The 16,093-nt window shown below is 45.9% G+C and overlaps 1 protein-coding gene across 1 annotated transcript; it reads left to right on the top strand.

Moving 5' to 3' along the window:
• Nucleotides 1-2,192: 2,192 nt before the first annotated feature.
• LOC112459277 (T-box transcription factor TBX20-like) lies at nt 2,193-15,790 on the top strand (the record flags this gene model as incomplete). Its single annotated transcript, XM_025023316.1, has 3 exons — nt 2,193-2,386; nt 4,483-4,885; nt 15,517-15,790. Coding segments are annotated over exons 2-3 (297 nt in total), but the record flags the coding sequence as incomplete, so codon positions are not given.
• Between the last annotated feature and the right edge of the window lie 303 nt (nt 15,791-16,093).

Genomic DNA, 16,093 nt, shown 5'->3' with positions numbered 1-16,093 from the left:
GCGCACGCGCGCTCACGCACACATTGTGTTACCGCTCCTCCCGCTTCCCCCCTCTCTCTCTCTCTCACTCTCGGTGCAACTCCTTCTGTATATTTGCCTGGTAAGCTTCCGGTCGAGCTTTTATCCTGCCCCGTGATGTTGCCTTATATCCGCCTATGTCACATTCAGGCACACTTTAAGTCGCCATCGGACGTACCTGTTTTTCACGCTATATGGCTTTCCAGCGCCTTTCGTTTGCCACGCTTTTCGTTTTTCTTAATGCTGGAGAAATGAATGAGTCGAGGGGGAAGACGAAATATGTAGGTCATTTGGAACAATAATAAAGCTAGCACCTATGCACAATTCATGGCTTAAAACAACTCGTGCTATTCATATGAGATTTACGAACAGTATGACTAGACACATTCGTCGAGTTCTTTATTGTCGCCTTTAAAATTCGTGCGAATTTATGTGTCAATAATGCGATTTTTTTTGTACAAAATCAAAGAGCGTGAATCACCACGAATTGTATACACAGTCTGGCTAGCATCTTGCGAATAACGCAGGGAGACAAGGGCTAGTATTTATTTGTTTTGAATAGTTTCTCTTTAGATTCTAGCGAGACACGAAAGTCACGTGAGCTCAAACGATTTGGAAAAAGGAGGAATATTGTTGTGAGAGAGAAAGAATCAAACGGCGTGACTAGAGAGATTGGCTAGTTTAACATATTTAGTTAGTATTTTTTACTAAATTGAATAAACTAAATTAGAATAAACTGCATTAATTTGTGCTGTATAAATTGGTGTTTTTTGTAATTATGGAATTAGAAGCTTACACAATATTTACATCTAAAGACGACCATTAATAAAGTATTAATGTGCAAGGGAAAATATTGGATATATTTACATAATTTTAATGATACTTCTAAAAATTCTTTTAGGTATCGGACGCTGCGTTTTCTCAAGAAATTTCTTTATCAATTATTACAATAGCGTGCCGCTGCTGTTTTCACGCAGTACTTTTTATATCTCTATCTATCTTATCTGTCTATGTATCTCTTTCCTGGAAAAACGGAGTTGGTGAACGTGTCGTCGCTGGCATAGCTAGATTTTCAGCCGGAAAGCCGATTGTTCGCAAATTAACGACGTCGCGGCAAGATGCCACGTCCGTGCAATTTCGCCGTGCGTGACGTCGCGGAAGGTCGACGACGACGACGTATTCGCGACTCACGCGAGAGACGCGCGTGTCGAGGTGTTAATTTTAACACACCGGGCTCCTTTTTTCCCCCTATCGAGCGCGCGCGTCCACCGGCTGTTCTCGCGCGCGAGAACTTCTTGCCCGAGAACTGAGCAGAACTCGGCAACGCGGCGATGGCTCAATGAGAAGAAACCGAGCGACTTCGAAATCCTGTGAGAAAAAGAAGAGGAAACGCGTAGATGAGCGCGTATGTGTATTTGTGTATACGCTTACGCTCGCTCGCTCAGGCGCCTCTTTACACGTAACTCGCGAGGCGACGTGACACGCGTGCCTCGCGACGCGAACTACAGACGTGGCCTCCGCAGCGCATTATTATTAGCCGGCAGCGTGTGTGCGTGAACGCGCGAGTGCGTGCATGCGTGCGTACACGCAGATGTGCGCGCACGCAACGCGCGAGCAGAGCACGCGATGCGCGTAACTACGGGGCGCGCGTTCAAGGCGCGCTTCGCCTCTGCTAGCGCTACCAGCAATTCGCGTCGCTCTCGAGGTCGAATTTCGCGCGTTTAACTCGGGCATATATTCTGCAAAATATTCCACATACGCGAACCTAGTGCTCTGTTTAATTGCTCGGTGTTCAGGATTGACTAAGAATTTATGTATTCATATTTCATTGTTCTATGAACAAGATCAGTAAGCAGTTATATTTTATTGTTAGATGTTCATGATTCTATTTATGTTACTAATGTGTAACGACTATGGTTCAAATTCATATTTATTTTCGTTTCTCTTAAGTTCATATTACTTTCGTGTATTATCGTGCTAGCCGCGTGACCCCGTTCATTTTGACACGGTCGCGGAGCGTGACACGTGCGGTCGCGGAATCGGCAGCCAATACGGGCATCGCGCCGATGTCTTCCGTTTGGAATTCGGAGTCAGCGGGCTCAGTCTTGCTGTGCTTCTCGTATGAATATGAGCGATCGAATTCAGTATCAGTTATACTCTAAGAAGTCGAAGCAAGTGTCGCGGGAATTGTGTGAGCGCAACGAACTCATTATTCAAATACACGGTGCCAATGAAGTAGCAGCAAAAGTATCTCTAACTGAAACGGTGCATTATTATCTGCTCTACGCATGTGCTCCAGCCAGATCTACTCAACTTGTGATTCCTCGCTCCGACACCTTGCTTCAACCCATTACGCCTTGCAATTCTTGTAATTCTTTTTCAAATTTACATAGCAGTACCTACATTTTCTCAAGGTTCTTCATAATTGTGATTGCAAGATTAATTGATTAAATCGATCAATTTATTTTCCTCTTTTTTTCAAGACGCATATGTAGATATATTTAAATAATAAAAATATGTATATGTTAAGCGTAAGTAGTTCTGACAAAAAAAAAACGCTTCCTCCATTTTTACGGATTAAATATGATTAACTGTTAACCAAGAACTCCAATACCTTGAAGCGTTAAAAGCGTTCTTTAACATTGAGTTTTTTTCACGAATTTCGTTCTCTCTTTAAAACTACCATATTTTTACTCGCTTAAACTGTCAAGAGTTGTCTTGGAAAAAATTGAAATTTAAACGATTCTCATATTTCGGAATTAAGATAATATATAAAGCTCTGTCAAATATATGGTTTTCTACGAATTTCAAGTAGCGAGGAAAGATCATCCTGAGGCGGATTAAGAAATCCGGCAGTGGGCGATAAAGGCCGTAAGACAACTCGTTTCGCCTAAACGGAACGCAAATTGCTAAGTTTGCGCGCAACGCGATGTACGAAACGGCGAAAGTAATCGCATCGTTGAATGCGCGTCGTCGTCGTCGTCGTCGTCGTCGTCGTCGTCGTCGCCATTATCATCGAAAATTTAACGGAACCGGTTTGAGCGCGACGAGGGGAGAAGCGATGAAGTGTCAACGTGGTGACCGTGGTGTGTGACCAGAAGCCAGAAAGAAAACGGGAAGCAACACGTCGAATTAGTGTCCGCCGCGATTGACGAGCGATCGTCACCGCGTTTTCTGATTTGACGAGCTATGCGGAGCAGAGGCTGTTGGATTATCCCACTGAAAAGCAGAAACTCGCCTCTCCGTTTCCCGTCTCAGCGAAGCGGGAAGAAGCGCGCCCGGCGATTCATTAAGTCGTTAGCGCGCAGAGTCGTTCTCCCCGGAAACGAAAGAGACTCGGATATTCCCCGTTTTTTTTTTATCGGGGAACCATCTTCATAAAACGATCACGGGGCATACCTTGTATCGCGGGATAATTATCCTCCTTCCCCCTTTCAAAAATATTTCAGAGATATTTATTGTGTCTTACGCCGCGTTAACATTGAATGCTATCTTGATACTAGGCGAGCAAGGTTCGGGTTCGCGAGTTCAGTACTAAATACGGCTGTCAGTTCCTCCTCAACCCTCCGATACGCCATTTTCACATTAAGCGAATAAATTCCCCGTATCGGACAGTCGTATCTAGCGCGGTAGCTAAATGAAAATACGAATACGGGGCCCGTAATAGTCTTTTCAGGACAGGCAGGTTTGCGCGGAAGAGAGAAGAGCCGTGTTGTGGCGATCAACGGTTCGTTTCTCGTCGACGACAACCGCGTCGATAAATTTTCCCGTATGTACTACCGCACGTGCGTGTACGCACTCGCGAACAACGCGGCCGGGCGGCGGATCCAATTTGAGATAAACGCGCGCCGGAAGACGCATTGTTCGCGCGGAATAGTACAAATTAACAGATCGATATCGCGGGCCCGGCGCAATTAACATTGTGTACACACCGGCACGACCGGCGGATCGGCTTTCTTGAAAATCTGACGGTTTAATTAGGCGCCGGCCACCACCTTGTGGCAGATGCGGGGCCCGGTCGATTAATTAAACAGGCGGCGGCCCCCCGATATATCGTTCGGGCTCATCTCGCTCATTTAAATCGACGCGGTTCGCGATAATCGCGCGCCTGCTTCGGGGATTTCCTTTCCGCGTCTTGCGCGACGGTCGCGATGGTTGACGCCGTTATTTCGCGATAAATCTCGACTCAATAAGCTCCCATCGGAGCTCCGACACGGCTCGAGACATAATCTTGCTGGAATCGTCCACTGGACGAAAGTTTTAATCAGAGACAGACGACTTATGATCAATATTATAATTACGATGGAAATTAAAATTGCTTGTGAACTATATTTTAATGACAAATGAATAATATATTACTTAATTAATGCTAATAATAGGTTTCTCGTAAATCGTAATTCTTATTACGAGATTGCACGTTGGTAACATGTTTAAACGCGATAAATAGGGGATCTTGTATCGCAGGTGTTCAAACCTCGCCGGTGAACATCGTCGCGACGGCGACAGTGGTGACGGAGGAGGCCCTCTTGGGCGACGAGGAGGCTGAAAACTGCGAGGGCGGAAGCGAGAGCACCGAGAAGTCCGCGAACGAGGAGGACGAGGATGGGGACGTTGACGTGGAGGAGTGCAGCAGCGTCGACGACGGGCCGGTCCACGGGGTGTTGGCCGACGATCTCGCCGGGGTTAGCACGCCCTCGCGGAAACGCAGCGCGGACGGCGCCTGCAATACGGACGAGAAGAAGCAACGTCTAAGGACCAGCTGCAACTCCGACGAGCTGCGTGACGTCGAGTGCCAACTCGAGACCAAGGATCTCTGGGACAAGTTCAACGAACTCGGCACGGAGATGATCATCACGAAGACCGGCCGGTAAGTGACGCATGTCGATCGAGAGATGCGAGAGTATATCGGGAAAAGGTTCCGGTGCGCGTTCGAAGAACTTGTAACGTGCCGTGCTAAGTGAGTAGAGCGAATTCGAGTCGTTGGATATAGGACGAATAATCGTTGAAGGTAACAGGGGTACTTTTCACAAAGTTTTTTGTTTCCATCTTTTTCCTAACTATTTCGAATAAAGTTAATAATTTGAGCACTTCACGTTTCATAAGGGATCGCAGCGAATTCCACGAAAATATTGAGAATAATGTAATTTATCCATTTTACAAAAATTTCCGTTTTTTTTTAATTTTACTAAATAAATCTTATGTGTATTATTTATAATATAATTTTATCTGTACGAAGGCTTATCGATTATCTTGATACATACTCAGCAACTTACCTACAAATAAATATGTAATCGCAAGGAACTTTTTTTGTAAATTAATGGGATCAGTCTCAGAGAGGCTGCAGACAGGACAGATTGTATTTTTGACGCGGACAGAACAGAAAGGTACCCGGGGGGAAGGGGGAAGGTCTCGCTCCTTCAACTTCGCCATTCATCGGTAATTATCTTTACGATATCGTAACGCGACTCCATATTCGCACGCTCGTTAATCGGCCGTATTTAAAGACCGCGACGCTTTTAATTCGCGAGCAAATAGCGGGAAAAGACGCGGGCAAGAGCTCGTCGGACGCCGAGACGTTGTCGGTAGCACGCAGGGCAGCGACCAACTACGTCAGCGTATATACCTGAACTAATGGATTTCATTGACTGACGTTTTACGAGATATTTAAGGGAGTTTCAAATGTAATTTATCGCGCCCGTTTACGCGCGGACGCGCGCATTTTTATAGGTATGCTAATAAAGTTTCGGCCGGCGAGCCGCAGCTGCGGCCGGGATGCGTGACCACGGTCGGAATTATGAGATATTCGTGTGCGCACGGGCACAGGGTTAGTCGAGAGAGAGAAAGAGCTAACCATCGGCTGTCCCGACGGTGCGTGCAATGTGCGCGTACAACCTCGAGGCGCTACCGCGATGATCGATGCGCCGCATTATCGCCCGAAGTTCGCGATCGCGATCGAGGACCCGCGGAACGCCGGGACTCCGTTCTTTAGAAACAACCACCTCGGAGATGCTGCGATCGCGATAAGCTTCCCAGCTAATTGCGAAATACCGCGCGCACCGGACAGACCACATCTTTCGCTCGCCGGCGTCGAAGTGCTTGCGAAACGGACGCGCACTTCGATTATTATTATTAATAACAAGTGCCCAGAAAGCGTTATTCTCAGTCGCGATGAAGAAACATTCCGAATGTTTGCGGGAGATTACCGTCCATTAATTTAGACGTTTAAGTATTGAGATATTAAATCAATATTAGTTACTTATACAGAAATTAATGTACTTTTTTAGCTGCAACTCCTAATATTATTTCTGGTAATCATCTTCAATTATCAGTATTCGATTCCAATATTCTCTTTCGCTAATATTCTATAATAGAGAGTTAATTTAAAACCACCTGGATTTATGGACCTGACAAAATTTCTGCGCCAATCGCAATCTTTTTATAACTCGATTTTTGCGGAGCGTCTCGTTTAATTCACTTAGCCCGCGCATTTTAATTATAATTAAGCGTGTATTAATCATCCGCTCCGCTGGACACCACCGTTTTATTTTACGCAGCGTTTTGCTTCGCGTAGCGCGAGGTTTGTAACGCGACGTGTACCAGCGACGTTATATGGTATATATTTATGCGGTGCAGAAAGTAGACGATAATCCGATAAGCCACGCGGTTGTAACTGCGAATGTGATTGCGGTTAAGCCGCGCCGTGCGCAATTACGAGGCGCGCTTCAAGAATTGCGCAAACAGGTGCCTTCCGATCGAGAATGGCTACGTGGAACCTACTTGCAACATCTTAGAGAGTCCACAGCTCTCGAAATATTTCATACATTTGAAATACCGAGGAAGAGGCCTCATTGATAAGATCCACCCAAATTCCTTTTTCATCCTTACGTTCATTTAAATCGCTCGTCAAGCAACAAATTACGTGATCGGAAGCCTGAAGCTATATATGGGGCTTCGAGCGACCGTTCAGATTGCCGCCTTGATAAATCTACCATTGCGCTCTAAAGGCATCATACGAGTTAATTCTTTCTATAAATGTGTACTTTCTTTGCTTCTCCGCCGGCTCACCGTACCGCGAGCTGTTTGTCGGATAGAAATGTAGCTGTTACCGAAGCGCAACCTTGAGGTGTTACCGACGTGATCAACGTACGAGTGTACCGCCGTATGTCGTGTTTGTCCAGAGCGCGCTCGGATATTAGATGTATTAGATAAGCTCAGCGACTCTGCTATTAACGCCTACGATCCCTCCTCCGCAATGCGCAACAATATGTGACACGTGACATGCGGTACTATTACGTTATCGATAGAGGAGAAAGCGACGTGTTAGATAATTTGCTGGCTGATTCGTTTGACTTCGTCATTGCGATCTGTTCGATCGCGGTCTTCGTCGAAGTATACTCGCGCGATTATCGATGTCTCACGGTTCCACAGTATGCGGCCAAGAGTTTCCCGGATCTTCAACATCATTGCGAAGTAACGAATGAGCCTCGAATCATATTCTCAAGTCACGACTGATTGACGTGACGTGCTTCTCGCTACCTTGGGGTTCGCAATAAAAGATACAACCGCGCGAGAAACAGCGAAATCGGGAAGGGTATGGTATAGAAGGTAAAAGTAAGCGGCTTCGCGCGCGCGCTATGCAGGAGGTAGAGATGATAATCGATAAGCCGCGCGAGCTTGTAATCGAGAGTGCGATTTCGGATAAGCCGGCAGGCCTCTAATTACGAAATACTTAGCGGCTCTTGGGGAGCCGGGTAATTATCGTTGAATGTAAAGGTGTCGGGAGGATGAGGGGCCACCTTCCAGTGGGCAGAAACTTCAGAACGCGATCGGCGGACTGCTACATTATAGCAGTGCCCGCGAAGCGTGTGTGTTTACGCCAGCGCGCGGAAAGCAGATGATAATTGGATAAGCCGCGTACGCACGGGATGATTTCGGATAAGACGGACGGCGGCGTAATTACAAAACGCGCCGCGAGAGAGCCCCGGGCGGGGAGGAGCGATGATCGCCTGAGAATATAACCCGCCGCAATCCGTGCAACCTTGAGACGTCGTCGTCGCGGGGAAACATGCGCCTGCCGTGTTAATCGTCGTCGGGAAGTGGAAAGCGATATCGAGTTTAGGATTTATTTACAATGTTACCTGAACTAATCGCGAGGAGCACGAGTGTGCAAACTTATACTGAGGGGAGAATGGCTCGTGATACGCAATATTTGGCAAATAAGGTTTCTGACACTTGAGTTTAATAACCGTGGAATTGACCGACGAGGAGAGACAAATTGTGGCATTGACGAAACAAAACTGTACGCTTTTGTCAATTCGAAGCGAATAGAATCAGCTGATGTTTGGATCCTTGGGCATTAGGTACGGGAGACGATTTCAAGGGTTCCCGGGGACACAATGAGCTACTGGAGCTTCATTTAAAAAATTCGGAGTAATCCCAGGGTGTGTCGCTGTTCTCCGTGTCCTCGGGTCGGGCGACGACGATCGATATATCAAGAACGCAGCAATGCACGAATAGCGTCGTTAGCACGAGGCAACTTGGCACGAAATCCCAGCTGAACGTCAGTCCGCCGAATGACAATACGAATTCGGATTCTACCAATCAGGTGGAATTGTCTGGGGCCCTACGGGGTGCCGAGACCGTGAACTCCTTCGGCTCTTCGTCCCGGGGTTCCTCCTTTCCCACGTTCGCACTCGCCACGTTTCGAAACCATCCCTCTCGCTCCTCTTTTCCTTTATTTATCGCTTCCTTTACGTCCTGTATTTTAACTGTTCTAGAAACGGAGGACACATGTACAAATTGTAAACGGTAAACATTGTCAAAGGTTTGCCGACAAGGGAACAAATCTTCCGACAGCTTAAAAAAAAGATGATATACAAACAATCGATTTGCAATTGAAAAGGAAAAAAGGAATGGTACGAAAAACAATCAAGTGGAACTTAGTACATTATCCTTGAACTGTAAAAACGGCCTTGTGTTTCTTCGAATATCTCGTTCTTTGACGAGTTCAGTTTCGGCGAAAGAACAATATGTTCTTCGTTTTATTATAAATAGGTGTTCACTCGTCAAACGAACCGCACTATAATTTATCGATGGCGATCGGTTAAACTGCTTTTTGTAGAAACGCGGCGGAGAGCGAAATGGTCGCTCTGCTATCGAGGAGAACGCTATCGTTGCCGTCGTCATCGTCGTCGTCGCGACCATGCGTTTTTTTCAACGTTTAAGTGGGTAACCGTGGACTGTGAACCGCACGGAATAGGAGGTGCGGACGAGCAGGTCAGGAGAGAGACAGGATACCGGCGGATAGAGGGTACTCGTCACGCGAACCCTTCATCAAGGTGCCAGCAACCTACATTATACACTCACACGCGACCCGGCTTGGGACGATCGTGTGCACGTTACACCACGGAGAACATGCACAGAGAACAACATGTCGAGAGAAAAAGAGAGAAGGAATAAAAGATAGAGAAGTCGAGAGATGGTGGAGATAGAAGAGAGGGGGAGGAAAGAGGGAGAGAGAAAAAGGAGGGAGTAGATAGACATCTCTTCATTTTAGACCCCGTTTTCGCGCGGTTACACGAAGTGCACATAATAAATACGCGGGGTAACAGCCTTAGAAGGCCTCCGACTGGACTAAACACACTAATGCACGTAACGAATACGAGAGATAACATCCTCGGGAGAATTCGCAATGGATTAAGGATGGAGACTGCGTCTGGCATCAAATATATCAAAGCGGCGTATACCAAGCGCGATCAAGACACATTCGCGTGTTTGATATAGAGCTCGCCAAAGTTTAATTAATAAATGCGGACTTCTTGCGAATTTATTATTATTATTGAATTGCCAATCTTATACCAAATGTTCTGAGACAAAGTATGAAATTATTACAATTTTTTACAAAATATTAATTTCAAGAATTAGAGATGTTCTCAATATTTCCCAGGCTTGCTGCCGGTATTAATATTTTAATTATATTTCTTTCATTTCTGACTGGAGTAGAACACCTTTCGACTTTTATATATTGAACAGTCCAACTTCAGCGTATATCGTCTCGGCGAGTTGTCGCTTTCTCTCGGTTACTTCTTTTTTTTTCATATAGGGACAGGAATATCCTGCCGGGCGGTGTCACGATCGTCAGGACGTGAAACGCGCGACAGCCGCGGTATAATTACAATAGGCCGTTCGATCCCACCTGGCGCACGGAGTCGTTAGCTCGATAAACACATTTTAAGTTTGACTCAGAGTCAGGTCGGATCGGTATAATATCCAGCGCGCTTCCGTAATCCATTTGTACTAACTTTGGCGCAACAGCCCTTTCCTCGGGGAGGAGAAAGGGAGGCAGTCGGGCTCTCTCGTATTCTCCTCCCCCCCTCGTGGAGCGGAAAAGATATACGAGTGGTTCAAGGGGGGGTTCGGAGTGGCTCGGGGGTCGAGGTGTTTCTGCGATTACGGCCTCGTTAGCCACGGGCCATCGAGGGCTTGTTTGTTCCCGCCTAATTTGACGGGAAAATGCGCCGTAATGTCGGACGCGAGGCCTACCGACGAATTCGAGGTGGACGATCCGTTGGCGTCGGAATCAAAAATAAATTAGCCGCAGGTGAAATTAGGACGTCTGTCTTATCGCGATCGTGGAAAGTGATGGTGGAAAACACTTGGATCGGTTAAGTCGCGATGAATAATAAAGGCGGGCCATGTGGCGAGCGAAGGTTTCATTTTAATTATAGCTATTATTATGATCTTAATACTCGAGTGCCTATGATGGTGGCGTAATTGATTGCCGAAGAAATTAATGTAGAGGAACGAATGCACATTCGGATGGACGTCGCGAGTTAATTATAGAGGTGTTTAATATACATTGAAATTAATGAAATTTAGGACGTATTTTAACACGAATGAATTGAGGACATATAAAATCTCCATTTCATGTACAGCGTTAAATAAATTTTACATCATGAGATATTTAATTTTTTATATTATTTTCTTTCACGATTCATTTTAAATGTTCGTTTTAATTTAAAAATCTCTTTTCAAACTTTAGCTTTACAACGTTGTTGTTTTGGAGATAAAGCGAAGCGGGAGTGTCACTCCGACACGGTCGCGGCAATTTCGATAGCGATACGCGTTCCGCATTCGAAAGTGACACGCGCCGCACGAATTGACTCGTTCGCCGTGCGATCCTCGTAAAAACATGACTCACTAAGCACGGGATTCATGGGGGTACAAGCGTAATGCGCGATAGGGATCGCAAGGGTGGCGGCGCCTCTCGAGGGAGAGGCGTCGATCGGTTCGCCATCGATACTTAAATAGTTGACGCGCTTATCCGGCAGGGTGGTCGCCCCTAATGGCAATTTTCCGGATGATTTATTGCGTTGTGAACGCAATAACGTTTACGGAAACGCGACGATTGCATAACGACAGAGACACCGGTGAGAATGGCAATGTTGCATGTATGCACGATTGCGAAATTTATTCTTAGCATAACGTGCTCGCGCGAACGCGCGCGCGCGCGTGCAGCAGGTGAAAGTCGAGCACCGAACACCTCGGAGGAAACGTCGTCGACGTCAAGGCCGGCTTCGGGCGATAAGCGAGTTAGCTGCAGCTGCCTCGGGGTGCAGGGCTGAAGGAGGTGTAAACGACCCTGATGATTTTATAGAGTGTCAACTCGGAGTAATTACGATAGCGCAACCGCAATATTTTTCGATGGTGGGATTAATAACCCACATTGTGGCAGCGCGCGTCACAGATGGCCGCTGCTCATTTCGTAATATATGCAAAATTGTATACGATGCCTCGAGATATACGAGTACTTAACACAATTGTTTTAAGTAAACAACAAAAATAGATTGTTATAATAATTTCTAAGCTCAAAGGGACTCCAGCTTACTTCTATAATTGCTCATTAGATATTATTGTTATCGTGCGACGTGTAACATCGTAATGAATTAAAAAATGTTCAAATTGTCTTTTTATTATCCCTAAAACGGATTTTTTGTCGCTCAAGGATACGTAATTCCCTAACGTTTTATATATAGCAGTTAAACTTCACGACGTCGTCAGTCAATCGCGATAATTTAGAGTTTTACGTATCAAATGTCACGTCATCGTCGTCGTGAAATCGAGAGGCGAATCTAGATCTCGGGTACGACGGAATCGAATTACAAACGCGGAGAGATGAGGCCGCGAATCTCCGTCGTCGACTCCGCGAATAAAGAGCTTGCTTCTCTCGCGCGCGCAGAGATGTGTGCGCATTTCGAATGCACCGCTCGGCTAATTCCTCGCCTAAGGGCCGACAATCGTTTCGTTAAGGTGCGCCGGATCCCCGGGCGACGTAACAACGATACTATTCAACGCGCGGTTTGGACAATGCGCTTGTTAAAAACCGCACGAACCTAACCGAACGCGTACGTGCCGCGGAGTAAGGGAGGATCGTTTTCGAGGAGCTCGAAACCGCAAAACCGCTTTCCAAGGCGCAGCGAAGTCCGCGTCGCGGGGGACCGTCCTCCGGGGTATTTTTCGGGCCCTACGAATAGACGGCGGCGGGGCACTCGCGTGACGCAAGCCGGGGCCTCTCTTATCTGCGTTCCCTTAAGGATCCCAATCTCGTTTCGTCCTCGTGAACGAGTCCTGCGGGCCCCTCGAGCCCCTCGGTGCACGAAAAGGAAAAGGACACCTGTCATCGAATAAATAGATCTAGAAAACCGCGGCAATTACCCTTGCGGTCTTGTCCGCGAGAAGCCAACAGAAACGATAGGAGCGTTCGTGCGGGACAAGGATTCGGGGCGAACAAAAAAGCACGTGCCTTTTTAGCTCTTCCATACGAAAGTAACGAATGTTTTGTTGAAAATTATCGATGTTTTAGTGGGAGACCTATTTTATATAGTTGAACGATAGTGAGATGCCTGCAGACTTGAAAATATATACGTGTACATTTCCGCGCGGGAATATATTTTTATACATTCCAACGTACCCCATGTCGGATGTCTTTCCAAGTACAGATATCAAAAAACGAACGAAAAAAATGACAGTTATTTCAATAACATTATTAATCATCAATGTTCTCCGATACAATTAAGACATATTGGCAAATCGATCCTTACAAACTTTTAGAGATTCTTGACATCTAGACATAATCTTGTTCCTTAGGATCTCAGATATTCGTGTCTCACGTTTTCTAGACCGTGGAACTCATCAATTTAGCACCGATCATCAATTAATTAATCCTCGCTTTAACGGAAGTACTTACGTAACTGTTTTACGTATGTATGTGAAATTATGATGAATTAGTATAAGACACGTCGATCAATTTCGATGTTTGTCTGGCAGCGTATTATCTCGATGTGTTATCTACTCGCGCGGCTCAGATTAATATCGTGCCGGTCAGTCGCCACATAAGAAGCGCGAGGACCCCGCAGATCTGACTGGACACAAAAAACTGGTACGCAGGTGCTCGCCACGCGATTACAGCCAGTAACACGTGAATTCCCGCGTAGATCAGCACGATCGTCAGACACAGAAAAAGAGGCGACGCTCTCTTCGTTAATCCGTTCAGTCTTGTCATAATCGCACATTTTACGTCATTCAGATACTTCGGTGCTCGATGTTCCGGTGCCCTCGCAGCTGTTTCCTCCGGCAAGGCTATCGTTCTCGTCGGAATCGGCGATTCAATTTTTCTGGGGAGTGCTGACACGCTCGGCTTCTCGGTTCTCGGTCTCGACGGCTCTCCGAGCATCTCCAGTCTTCCCGGCGACAGGATTTGCTGTATGATCGCAGGAACTTCGGTTTCTTTGGCTCGAGGGGTTTTCGGGATTCTGATCAGAGTGATCCTAGTGGAGGATGATGTTCCGGAGATCGACGTATCGTCCGTCGAAGTCGCGGATGTGACGGAGGTGTCCGTCATTAAAGATCTTAGCAGCGTTATTTCAGAAAACTCATCCGGCAAGGGTATGCCTTTTTCTAGCACGGCAGCCCCAGTCATATCGGGTTTCTGACGATGATGACGACGGTGATGATGGTGATGATGAGCCTTTAGTGGATTGCATGGTCCTGGACACACCATTGGCCGACCTCGACAGGTATGTCGAGGCGGATCCATCATCCTCAATCTTCTCTGTTCGATCAGGCTTGCGTCTGACACAAGGATAATTAGAACAGAATTATGGCGTACACGCGTGCATTGTTAAGTTATCAAGAATCACATATATACATATAACACAGTATTTTCTCAAATAAATTAACGAAGGATCTCATATGCACCGAGTAATCGTCATATCGCGTCTCACGTAGTTCGCAATTATGTAATAAATATTACGAAGCGAAATGGCGCGATTGCGTTTCAGAGTAAACGCATTTCTCTATCCCGTACGCCCGGGCCAAGCAGATTTTAGCGATAAACCAGCTGGAACCCAGTTTCTCACTGTGAAAAAAATCGCTATTGACGTATCCGACGTATCTGATCGTTCCCGGAGTTCTTCCACGAAACGCGTAAATCACAGGCACGAGTCCATTGCGTGCGGTCACAGAGAGAACATACATTGTGGGCCGGGTGAAAGCTCTCGGTCGGGAACCCTGGGACGAAGGTCGGGCCACAGTTTTGCCTGCTACGCCGGCGGGAAATCTCCAGCGTGTCTTCTACATCGTCAACGAGGGCGCGTGCGGCCCGACGTTTCTCGAGGTGTTGAAAGGTCAACTGCAGACGCGACCGGTTCAAAGCTGGAGTTCGGCTTTTGTGAACGAAGCCCGAAGAGGAGAGGTGGACGTTTCCTTTGATCGGAACTACCTACAGTTAACCGTAAATTCGGGATGACCGAGTGAAACACATATTGACGAGAAATAGAAAGAAATATAATAAATATGGCGAACAAAGAGATTTGATATTTTTCTTATTTTATGACGAATAAATGATCTCTTTAGACCGCACTATTTAAAAAAAAGAAGGGCAAGCTTATAAAAAAAAGCATTTTAACTGTTAAGCAGAAAGTTATACTGCACGCGCGGCGAAACGTTTACGCTGCTGAGGAAAACTTGTTGCAGGCACTGTTCTATAATTAATAACTTGTACCGTTGCGAGACTGCAACGATCGTGAAAGCGGTCACGAAGTGCAAAGGTTTTACCTTGATTTTGCTACGTCATTTTGCGATTACTAGGTTACGTACACCAGACATCAGTCCGTCACGATAAAAATCCAGACTCGTTTTTGTTTGTCGCTTTGAAGTTTAGAATTCACGCTGACACATTTCACAAATTATATAATTAGTATAATTATCTAGGTTCAAATTAAGTCTTTTTTTCCATGCTGTTTCAAAACGTTTCAACATCGTTTTGTGAAAATAAACTGTAATTAAAGCTAATTAAAAATAGAAGATTATTTGTATATATCTTGTGTGAGATATAACTTATTTATCGAAATAAACTCCCAATTACTCAGATTAAATTAATTTATCGTGATTATTAATCGCTTGTCATTACATTGTTTCTGTACGTGCATTCTTTCGCAGACGGATGTTCCCGACGTGCCGAGTATCCTTCACCGGACTCAAGTCCGAAGGTCGTTACGCAGTGTTGATGGACATCGTGCCGGTCGACAACAAGAGGTATCGATACGCCTATCATCGTAGCTGTTGGCTGGAAGCCGGCAAAGCCGATCCGCCGGCGCCCGCGCGACTTTACCTCCATCCCGATTCACCCTTCACCGGCGAGCAACTGCGGAAACAGGTTGTTTCCTTCGAGAAGGTGAAACTGACGAACAACGACATGGACAAGCACGGCCAGGTGAGAGGATTATCTAAATCAGCCGTTCCGTAATCAACTCAGGTGTCACCGAGTTCAATTCAAACGATAATTTCTTTCAGACGCATCTTTTAGAGCCCTAAGATTGAATCGAAATTAACCGTGAAAAAATATTTGCCTTCTTATATTTATTTCTGCAGCGCCGATGCAGAGTTTTTTAAATACTGAGGCGATATATTATTATTCCCCTTTGCAATTACTCATGTTTATAATGCAAATAGCTATTAATTAACTTCACGGCTATTTTTAATTAGATGTTTATGCAATCTAAATACCTCAGCAATT

Source organism: Temnothorax curvispinosus, unplaced genomic scaffold (genome assembly GCF_003070985.1).
Source record: "Temnothorax curvispinosus isolate PA1 unplaced genomic scaffold, ASM307098v1 QBEX01009667.1, whole genome shotgun sequence".
Classification (NCBI taxonomy): domain Eukaryota; kingdom Metazoa; phylum Arthropoda; class Insecta; order Hymenoptera; family Formicidae; genus Temnothorax; species Temnothorax curvispinosus.
The sequence above is the reverse complement of the archived record's forward strand: the minus strand, read 5'-3'. Positions and strand labels throughout refer to the sequence as shown.